Below are 13833 nucleotides of genomic sequence, written 5' to 3' on the forward strand. Positions count from 1 at the left end.
CCACCACCACCAACAACAACAGAAAAACAACAACAACAACATCAACAGCAACAATAACAACAGTAGCAACAAAAAAAAACAACAATAACAATGTCAACAACAACAACAACAACAACTTCAACAACAACAACAATAATAAAAACAATAACAACAAACAACAACGACAACAACAACAAAAAGAACATCAACAAAAAAAATAACAATAAAAACCACAACAACAACAACAAACAACAACAACAACAACAACAGCCTCAACCACAACAACAACAACAACAATAACAACAATAACAATAGCAACAACTACGAGAACAACAACACCACCAACACCACCAACAACTGCAAACAACAACAACGACAACGATAATAACAACAACAAGATAAACAACCTACACAACAACAACATGAAGAACAATAACAACAACAACAACTGCAAACAACAACTAGAAGAAGAACAAGAAGAAGAAGAAGAACAACAACAACAATAACACCACCACCACCAACAACAACAACAACAACATAAACAACAACATAAACAGCAACGTCAACAACAGCAGCAACAACAACAAAAGTAACAACAACAACAATAATAAAATCAACTGCTACAACAACAATAACAACAACAACAAGAAAAATAACGACAACACCAATAATAACAACAACAACAAAAATAACAATAATAACAACAATAGCAATAAGAGCATGAACAACAACAGCAACAACAATTAAAAATAACAATAACAACAACATCAACAACAACAACAATAATAAAAAACAACAACAACAACAACATCAACAACAATAACAACAACAACCACAAAACTAATAACAAAAGCAACAACCACAACCACAACAATAAGAACGTCAACAACATTAACAACAATAATTGAAAATGGCAACAATAATAAGAGCAAAAACCACAACAACAATAAAACAAAAACCGCAATAACAACAACAACAAAAAGAACATCAACAACAGCAACAACAACAATAACAGCAACAACAACAACAGCAATAGCAACAGTAAAAACAACACCAGCAGCAACAACAATAACAGCAATAACAACAACACCAACACCACCACCACCAATATCAACAACAAACAACAACAACAATAACAAACAACAACAATAGCTCTAACACAAACAACAAAATCAACAACAACAACAAATAACTAAAACATCAACAACAATAACAACAAGAAAAACAACAACAGCAACATCAACAACAATAGTAGCAACAATAACAACAATAACTACAACAACGTCAACAACAACAACAATAACAAAAACAATAGCAACAACTTCAACAATAACAACAGTAACAACAACTACAACAACAACAACAACATCAAACAACAACAACAACCAGAACAACGACAAGAACATCCGTAGCAACAGAGAACAATAGCAACAACAAGAGCAAAAACAATAACAAAAGCAACAACAACATCAACCGCAACAACACCAAGGACAATAGCAACACCAACATCAACCACAACAATACAACTACCACAACTACCACCACCACCATCAATAACAACAACAACAACAACAATAACAACAAGAATAACAACAACCACATCAATACAAACAACAATAACAATAGAAACAATAGCAACTACCACAGTAGCAACAACAACAATAATGACAAAAACACCAACAAATAAAAGAATAAGAACAACAACAAAAAAAACGGCAAGAATAACAACTGCAACAACAACAACAATAGCAACAACAGTAGCAACAACAACATTATCAACAATAGCAACAACAACAACAACAACAACAACAATAACAACAGCACAACAGCAACAACAACAACAACAATTTCAACAATAATAGCAACAAAATCAGCTAGAATAACAACAACACAAACACCAACATCAACAACAATAACAACAACAATAAAAAAACAGCAACAACAACAACAACAACAGCAACAACAACAACAATAACAACAACAACAACAGCAACAACAACAACTACATCAACTACAACAACAACAACATCGACAACAACAATAAAAACAATAGCAACAACAATAATAACAACAATCAAAACAACAATAACAACAACAACAACAACAACAAAAACTAAAACAACAACAACAATAGCAACAACAATAACAACAACAACACCAACATCGACAACAATAACAACTGCAATAACAACAACAACAACAATAACAACAACAACAATAATAATAAAAACAACAACAACAACAGCAACAACAACAATTGCAACAACAAGAACAACTGTAACAAAAATAACAACAGCAACAACAACAAAAACAACACAACAACAACAATAACAACAACAACAACAATAGTCACAACAACAACAACACCAATAACAACAACAACAAAAATAAAAAAAACACTACCACCACCACCACCACCAACAATAACAACAACAACAAAAAAAGCAATAACAACAAAAAGAACAATAACAACAAGAACAACAACACCAACAATAGTAACAACAACAACAACAATAATAACAACAACAACAACACATCAAACAAAAACAATAACAGAAACAAAAACAACACCAGCAACAACAATAAAGACTACAGTACTAAAACAACAACAACACCAACAGCAACATCACCACCACCAACATCAACAAAAACAACTGCAACAACAACAACAACAATAGCAAAAGCAACAACAATAACAACTATAGCAATAGCAACAGCAAAAGCAGTAACAACAACAGCAACAACTACAACAGCAACAATTACAACAACAACAACAATAATAACAACTACAGCAACACCACCACCACTACCAACAACAACAACAACAACAGAACAACAACAAGAACAACAAACAACAACAACAACAGTAACAACAACAACAAAAGCAACAACAACAATAGCAACAATAACAACAACAACAACAATAACAATAACAAAAACAACAACAACAACAACAATAACAACAACAACAACAACAACAAGAACAACATTAACAACAGAAATAACAACAACAACAACAACAACAACAATAATAACAACAACAACAAAAATAACAGCAACAACAACAAGAATAACAATAATAACAACAACATCAACAAAAATAGAAACAATAGCAACAACAACAATAACAACAACAACAACAATAGTAACATCAACAACAACAATAACAATAATAATAACAACAACACCAACAACACCAAAAGCAACAACACCTACAGGAACAACACCAACAACAATAACAATCACAACAATAACAACAATAACAAGAACAACAACAATAGCAACAACAAAAACACTAATAACAAAAATAACAACAACAACAGTAACAAAAACAACAACGATAATAGCACCAACAACAGAAACATCAACAACAGTAACAACAACAGCAACAACAACAACAACATCAACAACAACAATACCAACTGCAACAGCAACAACAACAACAATAATAACAACAATAACAATAATAACAACGACAACAATAAAAACAGCAACTACAACAACAACAACAACAATAAAAATAACAACAACAACAACAACAAGTACAACAACAACACTAACAACAACAAGAACTACTACTACTTCTTCTACTACAACAACAACAACAACAACAAATTGTATGCATACTAATGACAATTGTTTTGGCCAAAAAAGAATATCTATCAATAAATTCTGGATTCTTTCAACTTACTCAATGACCTAATCTCGAGTAGGTAGCCCAGAGATACTGATATATGTTTTTATAGGAATATTTCTAAGAGAATGTTCCTCTACCTAAAGTAAATACATATCCACTCGTGAATTTGACTTAATTTGTCCGTTGATCTAATTCGTATCACTATATCCTTTCAATAATGCAGGATATAGTTACAATGCAAGAGATAGTTTTAAGTATTTCTTATATAGTCTAAAACTCTTTTTGTTGTTATCTAATGTGTTTTATTCCAATTACTCGTGAACCGACTTAGTTCATTAACAACAAATATTACATCTAATCACGCACACTTCTGATATACATCATACTTCTCAATACTCTAGCACAATCCAATTGCGAGTCACTTTTGTATTCATTCTTTTGAAATGCAAAGCTCACATTTATTGGAGACTTGACAACATTGAAATCCAAATATTTGAACTAGTCAAGTACCTTTTTAATGCAATGAGACCGTGAAAATGTTAAACCTTATGGAGTTCTAAGGATTCTTATACCTAAGATCGCATCAACAACTCTATGATTTTTCATTTAAAACTTGTGTTCTTGCATAAGTTCGGTTCATCATAGTCCTTTAGCTTATAAGCATTACCTTCTAGTGAAGTTTTATTTGTTACTCAATATTTTAGTTATGAAGGCACAACCTCATAAAGAAATATAACTTAGGAATAATGTTTTCAAATATTGTTAACCTATATTTCAGATTCTTTTCATAAATAAGTGTTTAAAGTGTGGTTTTTAGTAGTCTGAAGTACATATTTTTATAAGTTCAAGTGCAGATTTTAAAGTTGAAAGAAGTGCATATTTTAAGGTTAATGATTTTAAGGGTATATTTGGTCTCAAAGTACAGTGTTTTGAACAAAAAAGATGAAGAATTTTGAACTAAAAAACGATTGCAAACTTTGATGTTTAAAAAAGCAAACCTTAGTTTAAAAATTCTAGATTTCAAGATGTAAAATTGCAGCTTTTAACAGCCATACTGGCATAATTTTTTGTATAAAAAATGCAAGCTATTCCCTAGTTTCGAACACCATTATAAGGACCTAAAAGAATAAGTGTAACTAACCACTATATTTTGAGATTCTAAAATTTGCGGTACTTCGAGTGTAAAAGTGAAGATATATGTTTTAAAAGGAAGAGGAAATGTCATTTTAAAAGAAACAAAATATTTAATAGTTATACTTATCAATACTCACTTAGATCGTTATGATAATGAAAACTTATCATTCGTAAAGTCTCAAGTAAATTTGAATCTAGTTTAAAGGCTAAGATATATACCATTTGGAAATACTTATTTTTTCAGAAAAACAAGTAATAAATAGGCTCATATATCTAAAAAAAATATAATTATAGAATTAGTTTCAATAGTTAGACCCATTTTATATTCTTAAGAGTAACCATTTATGAAATATATTTGCCTTTTTTTAATCAGATATTACTAAAACATTTTAATTTCATAAGATGCTATTTTTCAAGGATATTAGATATGTCAACTTGTTCAAAATACACGATACATACATATATATGTGATACGCAAAAAAGGTACAAATTCTACATTTTAGTTTTCTCTATGTGTAACCTATTACTTTTCTCACACTCAACTATCAGTTTTAGAAATGTTACTTATTTTCTTTTAATTTATAAATCCTTACACTTTAATATACACATTATTTTAGTACATGTTTGCACCCGTCTACTATATCATTTTATTTTATTTTCTTTCACGTCTCAATTCTATACATAAATAAATGACAAATTTTCATATCCTTTAAACTCAATATTTATTTTTGATATATTTACATATGATACATTTATATTTTTTAAAATATATAAAATCATCATACATTTTAGTACACTTATATATTTATTTACAGTATATTAAACATACTTCTATAATTTTATTAATATATGTAGTATATGATCAACTTTCACATTGTTGATACTATATGTTTATTGGTGTCACTTATGAATATGTGTTGGTCTACATTGTTAAAGTACGACAATATGTACCCGTAAAAGTTATGCTATGTGAAGTAGGAGGTTGGTTATGATTCTTGTTGGGTTACTTTATTGAGTAAGGTTATAGATCTTTGCTTGGTCATTGCATTTGTTGAGTTGACAAGGGTTCATGGGTAATTTCCTTTATTTGATTATGTTAGAATGAACTCTTATTCATACTTGTGGTTATTTATTACATGATGATAGAGTTACTTGACTATGTATTCAATTACATGATATGCATGTTGACTTGCATAGTTTTGATGTTGTTGGTATTGTTATGTAAACGCCTATCACTGAATGAATATGTCTTATAAAATTCATATGGTCTTGTTCAATATGCATAAAGTCCTTCAAAGTAAATTGCATACTTAAGAATTTTTCCTTTTAGTGTATTTTAATGATGTGTGTGCATATGGTCTCATACTTAGTACAAGTGGTGTACTAATCTCTTTTCTTCCTTTTCCCCGATATTTTAAGTTTCGTTCATTGAAGGGATTTTGGAGAGGACTTGAAGAAGCTTGGAGCTCTTAATTATCTAAGTAGGGTAGGTCCTCTGTTTCTGAAGGCGATATCACTATCTAGCTCATAGAGTTGTTTTGAGTTGAAGACTTCTATGTTTCTTTCTTTTCCATTTAGTATGAAACATTGTATAGTCCATGGGAGGCATTCTTACTTTGAATTATGGTCTAGTCCAAATTTGATATACTCTTAATAGATAGAAATGAGATGAGATGGCTATTTGAGACTACTTATCTTATATGATATTATATATATATATATATATATATATATATATATATATATATATATATATACATATATATATATATGTGTGTGTGTGTGTGTGTTTGCAATAAAAGTAGAAGACTAACTAATTTTTCTACACGGACGGTGTATGCATACTTGATAAATAAATTTATATATACGTGTGTATATAGAGGTCTATGTGTACCTTATTGTAGAAGTAATAGAATGTTTTGAATTTCCATTAAATTTGACTGATGAATGTAATAATGTAAGCTATGAGCATAGTCTTATTTCTCAAAGAGGACGATGACAGTGGTTACAACTATGGTGTTTTCTCGAATGTGACAAACTTTGAATTAGAGCATGAGGTTGAATATCTTTGAGTCGATGTCTCTCTCAACCACGTCTATGTAGGTTCGTATTCATAATTGTGAAGTGTGCCACACTTATGAATCGCAATCTATATAATGCTTAGGAAACTCTCACTTTCTTGGAAGTCCAATGTCATGCCTCAAAAGTGTTAGTTCTTTGTGCTTTTGCATTTAATCCTCTTATTCTGATTATAGGCAATGAATACTCGAAAGAATGTGTTACAAAGATTTTAAGAAGACATTGCCAATGCGGGAGTTTCTCCCCTTGGTGATGAAGTTCCTCTTCATGAGGAAGATTTGAATGATGACCAAGCTCCGGTTGATGTTCCTTTGATGGATGTTGCCATCCGGGCAGCTTTTTTCCAATTGACTCAAGCCATTACTACCCAAGCACAAGCCGCCACTACTCAATCCCAAGCCATGATGACCAAAGCTAATCGAGAGGTTGTACACGAGCTCATTAACAAGTTGCTACCTTGGCCTCCCGTTTCATGGATTTTAGTAAGATGAATCCTCCTACTTTCTATGGCTCTAAAATTGAAGAAGACCGCCAAAAGTTCATTGAATAAATATACAGGATCCTCTATTCTATGGGGTTGTCTACTAGTGAGAAGGCCGAGTTTTCCACTTACCAACTCAAAGATCTCTCCCAAACATGGTATGCCCAATGGAGGGACAATACGTTGTTTAGGGGTAGACCGGTTACTTGGGAAGATTTAAAGAAGGCTTTTCATGATAGATTCTATCCTAAGGAGAAGCACAATGTTAAAGCGGTGGAGTTCATAAAAATTCATCAAGGAAGTATGAGTGTTCTTGAATACTCTTTGAAATTCACTCAATTACCAAAATATGCTCCTTATTTGGTTTCTGACCCTAGAGATGAATTGAACCATTTTGTGACGGGGGTGTTGGATGACTTTCATAGGAGTGTCATTCGGCTATGCTACATGACAATATGAAAATTTCTCATCTCATGGTTCATGCTCAATAAGTGGAATAGACAAGGTCTAAGAGGGAGAGTAGAGATGCCAAGAGGGAAAGATATTTTGAGAGATGTTCTTCAAAGAATAGATTTAAGATTCAAGACAAGCCTAGGTTCAAGAAGAGGGTTTCAAGTCAAGTTCCTTCCAATTTCCCTAAGCCTAGATATGATAGGGTGTCTAACACTAAGCCTACAAGGGGAAGGGATACTAGTTCACCAACGAAGAAGCAAACTTGTGAAAAGTGTGGCAAACAGCACTATGTGATTGTCTTAGGGGAACTGATAATTTTTTGGGTTATGGTAAAAGTGGGCAAAGGGTTAGGGATTGCCCTAATGTGAGGGGTGAAAACAAGGGTAGTGGTAAAGCTCAAGCATGTATTTCAAATGAGGCACCAAAGAAGAATCACTTCTATGCTCTCGACTTTAGGGGTGAGCAAGATATTTCTCTAGATATGGTGAACAGTATGTTGAAAAACTAATCTATTGATGTATATGCCTTACTTGACCGCGGTGATACCTTATCATTTGTTACTCCTGTAGTAGATAAAGAGTTTGACATTTTGCCCAATATATTTCGTTAACCTTTCATAGTGTCTACCTAGATGGATTAGTCGGTTGTTACAAAAAGGGTGTATTGAAGTCGCGTATAATTTATCCCAATGGAGTTTCCTATGTTGAACTAGTAGAACTTGATATGTTCGATTTTGATGTTATTTGAGGTATGGATTGTTTGCATGCTTTCTTTGCCTCTTTATATTGTAGAATGAGGGTGGTGAAGTTTAACTTTCCAAATGATCCCGTTTTAGAGTTGAATGGGGGAAATTCTATTCTTAAAGGTCGTATCATCTCTTGTTTGAAATCTTGTAAAATTTTATCTAAAGGGTATTTATACCATATAGTAAGAGTCCAATATTTAGACTCTGAAAATTCCTCCCATTAAGTCAGTCCCCATGGTGAAGGAATTTCCGGAGGTCTTTCCTATTTATCTTCTTGGTATTCCTCCAGAATAGGAAATTGATTTTTGTATCAACTTTTTACCGGATAAAAATCCCATTTTAATTCCTTCTTACGGATGGCTATGACCGAATTGAAAGATTTGAAGGGTTAACTCAAAGATTAACTAGACAAAGGTTTAATTAGACCTAGTATTTCTCCATGGGGTGCTCTGGTATTGTTTGTGAAGAAGAAGGATGGGTCCCTTAGGATGTGCATTGATTACTGCCAACTCAATAAAGTGAGTATTAAGAACAAGTAACCTCTCTCTCGGATTGATGACTTGTTTGATCAACTCCATGGGGAAAGCTTCTTTTATAAGATTAACTTGAGATCGGGGTATCACCAACTTAGGGTGAGAAATGAGGATATAAAAAATATGACCTTTAGGACTAGATACGATTACTATGATTTCTTAGTAATGTCCTTTGGCCTGACAAATTCCCGACATCATTTATGGATCTCATGAATAGGGTGTTTTGAAATTACCTAGATTCATTTGTCATTGTCTTTAGTGACGACATCTTGGTATATTCAAAAAATGAGGATAATCACATGAACCATTTGAAGGTGGTGTTTCAAGTGCCTAAGGAGAATCAATTGTTCGCCATGTGTAACAAATGTTAGTTTTTGTTAAGGTCGTAGAATTTCTTAGTCATATCATCTCTAGTGAGGGAGTTGAGGTTTATACAAGGAAAACCGAGGCGGTGAAAAATTGGCCTAGACCATTGACTTCAACAGATATTAGGAGTTTCTTGGGTCTATCTGGTTAGCATTGGAGGTTTGTGGATGGTTTTGCGTTCATGTCTTCTCCCTTTACTACTTTGATCCAAAAGTGTAAAAAATATTAATGGTCGGAGACATGTGAGAGAATCTTCCAAATCTTGAAAGATAGGCTTACTTTCTCTTTGTTTTAACTTTACCAGAGGGTACAGAGGGTTTCGTTGTGTATTGTGATGCATATCGAGTGGGTTTAGGGTGTATGCTTATGCAACATGGGAAAGTGGTAGCATATGCTAATAGACAACTCAAAGTGCATGAGAGGAACTACCCAACTCATGACCTTGAATTAGCAATCGTAGTATTTGCCTTAAAAATATGGAGGCGTAACTTGTATAGTTTCCATGTTGATGTAGATATCGACCACAAGATTCTTGAATATGTATTTACTAAAAAGGAGTTGAATCTTGGACAATGAAGGAGGTTAGAATTGTGGAAAGATTACAAATGAGTGTTCTCTATCACCCCGACAAAGATATTCAAGAAAGACCTAGTGAAAGATATTAATAGGTTGTGTATATTGGGTGTGTGGTTGGATGATTCTCCGACTGGTGGTTTCATGGTCCATCATACGTCCGAGTCATCTTTTGTAGTTGAGGTGAATTCCAAAAAACACCATGATCAATGATTGATGGAGTTGAAACAATCCGTTCTAAGTAAGCTTAATGAGTGATTCATCTTAGAAGGAGATGGTGTATTGAGGTATCAAGGGAGGATGTGTGTTCCTAATGTAGATTGTTTAAGGAACTGGATTCTTGAGGAAGCTCATAGGTACCGTTACACCATTCATCCAGGTTTGACAAAGATGTACTGATACAACCAAATTTACATCTCAAAAAGAAGTAAAATCAGTCACATCAAGTAAAGAACCCAGCTAGTGAGGTTGGGAGCGTTCCCACGAGGAAAATGGTTCATACTTAACTTTATTCTATTATTACTTATATTTAGCCAATTATTTTGCAAAAATAAATAACTAAAGGGGGTTTTAATTATAAAAGCAATTAGCTTAATTAAAGTAAACAAGTGACAGGTTCAAGTATTGGAGTTTAATAAAGTAATGAGAGTAACTAGGGTGTAAGTGTTCCCCACATGCTCCTAACTCGGTAATTCTAGCAATAACAATTCTTTTTTATTATCTTGCATGCTAATTGATATGTTATGTATCTCTAAATCCTTGGTCCAGCATCTACAGAATCTCACTCCGCACCTTGTTCCGGCTACCAGTGTTGCTTTACTAAACCTTATCTTTACCTCAGATAAGCATCATATACGATATTTGACTAAGTTGTTAGTTCGTACCAACCGTCAATAACCTATTCAATAGTATACACTAAATCTATGTTGATAATTCTTTTCGTATTACCTACCTACTTGGTCCAGAAAGTAGCAATAAGGAGAGTTTTAACGCTGGCTATCTGTTAAAAAGACTTCTAAGCAAAAGAATTAGTAATACATGCAAGACACCATTCTAGAATTGTTATTTTAGGTAGATTTTACCTTATTATTTACCCATGGTTCCCACAACCCTAGTTATGTAGTTTAGTTACCCATACTAATAAGCACAAATTAATATTAATAATATAAGAATTCATGCACTTACTTTTATGAGAATGAAGAAAATTCAGAAATTCACTTAAATAATTCACAAAAACACCAACAATTGATTCCTAAAAAGTATGATCAAACACAAAAATCAAGAGTTCAATACTTGAACAAGAGAACTAAAAAATATCCAAAAGTCTAACTAAAACCTAATAAAAGAAGGACTCAATTCAAGGTAAATCTGTCCTAAACTCATCTGAATCGACGATCCCTGTGACGGACCATCATGGACACGACAAGTCGTCATGGACACGAAAGACCATCGTGGCCTCCGTCGTTCCATACTTGGCATAATTTTCAGTTGCTTTCTTCAACAACTCATTGTTACCCTCCACAGACATATATGACATACCATTGCAAGAACGACGGTCCGTCGAGGGGTTCCGTTCCACAATACTTAGAAACTACATAAAATGGGGTACTAAAACTACTCTCTGACAACCACGATGAATATGCAGGACGTACCGTCATGGCTATGATAAGACGAATATAGATTACTTTTCATCACTCGCTCTCAGAACAACTTCACAACTCATTTGCACATATTGCCATAGGCTTGACCTTATTTTCACTACTTCATGTTCACCATAACAACTCTTAGGATCACGATAGAACTTTCTTAGCTTGTAACATAGGATCAGGATCAGGTAGGGTATATTTATGTATTATTTAGTGACTTGTTGATCTCCTTGACATATTGTTTAAGAGTCCTACCCTTTCATTTCTTTATTCCGCCTTTTTTCTTAGATTCTTTCACCTTGCTATTTTTCCTTCTTTCTTTTTTTGTGTAAGTTACTCTTTTATTTTCTTGCTTGTATTTTTTTCACTTTTCTTTCAACTTTTATTGAGTCAGTTTTCTTTTGTCCTTTCTCTCTCTTTGTTCTTTCAACACCACTTTCCAGAGAATTCCTCATAATAGCCACCCTCAACTCTGGCTTTGCCATGAGTCTAAGTACACAATACCCAAAGTTGGTACATGGGCACGACAAGGTTGTTTTATGCATAAGCGACCCTAATCTTATTCTTTTTGCAAAAGATGAGGTGCACATGTCCATGGAGGGACCAGGGCCAACACATTGTTCCCAGAAAAGATAAGTTGGGGTGAAAAAGAAAGGTCTATTTCAAGTTCACATCATTTTGATCAAAAAGGGATAAATTTCATTCGATTTTCTGTTATTTAGGCTAAAGATTTTCTATATTGAACAAGGGCCTATCATCCTTTCAAAATTGTGTATTACAACATACTTTTAGCAGGACCAACCAGAAAAGTACTAGCTCAGCACAAATAGTGGACTATTCAAATTTTCCTCACATTCACTTGACATCTCATTACTATACCAGATTATCAGACACCTAGTTCGAGTATTAGATTTAGGGTCAAGCAGTGGTGTAACTATATTTCATGCTTAGAGGTACACATTTATGATTAACTATGCCTAGTCATGCATCATTTTCATTACATCAAGATATCATTTATATTTTAGCCTTCATGCTTAAAAGTTATACTATGTACATAACATATAGACATGCCGCTTAAGCAATAAAAATTATCAATCTTTTGGGGGAAAGAACACAGGCAAGAAAACACCAAAAGAGGACCGTGAGTTGGGATACTCAGACTTCACCCTAGCACTTTCTCACCATTTACCCCACCCCCAACAAAAAGATATGCAATTGTCCCCAATGAATAAAAGAATCCAAAATAATAGAGTGGTAGGTGAAGTAAACCTGAGGAGCAAAGTGTCGCCTATCAATAAGATTGTGGGTCCGGTGTCCCAGAACCCACTCCCTCTATAGTCTAGACACCCTCAGTGGTGTCCTCAGCATCAACAAGGCCATCAGTAGTGCCTCTCTCAACAATCACAGCACCATCAGTAGTGCTCTTCTAAGCCTCAAGAACTCTGGAGCTAGATGCCCCACCAGGCAACTCAATAGCCCTCAACTTACAGTCCTCCTCATTAGCAATCGAGGCTCTCCTCGCAGCCTCCAACTCATGTCCCCCTCTCTAATGTGACCTAGCCTCATCTTCATCAAGACCTCTACACCTATTGGCATGATCTCGTAGTGGAGGTGGTGGCACTTTAGCAATGGAGAATAAGGCCTCCAAAACAGTATCCTTGACACGCTCTGTAGGAGGGACCTCAAACTCGAGCACCCTAGCATCTAGAATTGTGTTCTGGTCCGCTCTCAAACTCTCTACAACAACCTGAAGGGTCGACATGTGCAACGGAGGGTCTGGCCGTGCTAGCACATGCAACTCTAAAGTTTCCAGGTGCTGATGAACCTCCATGATCTTCCCCTCCGTGTGATGGGCCATCTTTCGCTTCATGCGTTCCTATGCCTCTGCAATAGACCTCTACATCCAAGTGTTGATGTGATGCAGAAGAGTGGCCATTTTGGCCTCATGTTTTTGGACCCTAACAAGTGGGACTAGAGTGGCGGAGGGAGCCAAGCGAGAGAAGCTCGGAGTAGTGCTACCACTCGAGATAGATTCAACAAGGGTGGTGTCAGTAGGCTCAGATGTAGACTGGGTAGCCGCTTCAGCTTGATCTACAATGTGCGCCAGGTCCTCACCAAGCGATGGTACCTTCGAGCGGGTCCCCTTGCCTGGATCCTACTCATTAGCCTCATCCCTAATAAGGACTATATCAATAATGCCTCACCGG

General features: G+C 34.4%; 1 protein-coding gene across 1 annotated transcript in view; it reads right to left on the minus strand.

The window, feature by feature from the left end:
- Nucleotides 1–13484, minus strand: part of LOC138340344 (uncharacterized) — a 14540-nt gene extending 1056 nt beyond the window's left edge. The window contains exons 1-8 of the mRNA XM_069292059.1: nt 13205–13484; nt 3168–3401; nt 2595–2723; nt 1384–1707; nt 1188–1327; nt 813–819; nt 429–596; nt 230–336 (exon numbers count right to left, since the gene is read on the minus strand). Of these exons, the coding sequence (XP_069148160.1) occupies nt 230–336; nt 429–596; nt 813–819; nt 1188–1327; nt 1384–1707; nt 2595–2723; nt 3168–3401; nt 13205–13484 (1389 nt within the window). The remainder of the gene's footprint in view (nt 1–229; nt 337–428; nt 597–812; nt 820–1187; nt 1328–1383; nt 1708–2594; nt 2724–3167; nt 3402–13204) is intronic.
- Between the last annotated feature and the right edge of the window lie 349 nt (nt 13485–13833).

Source organism: Solanum lycopersicum, chromosome 12 (assembly GCF_036512215.1).
Source record: "Solanum lycopersicum chromosome 12, SLM_r2.1".
Classification (NCBI taxonomy): domain Eukaryota; kingdom Viridiplantae; phylum Streptophyta; class Magnoliopsida; order Solanales; family Solanaceae; genus Solanum; species Solanum lycopersicum.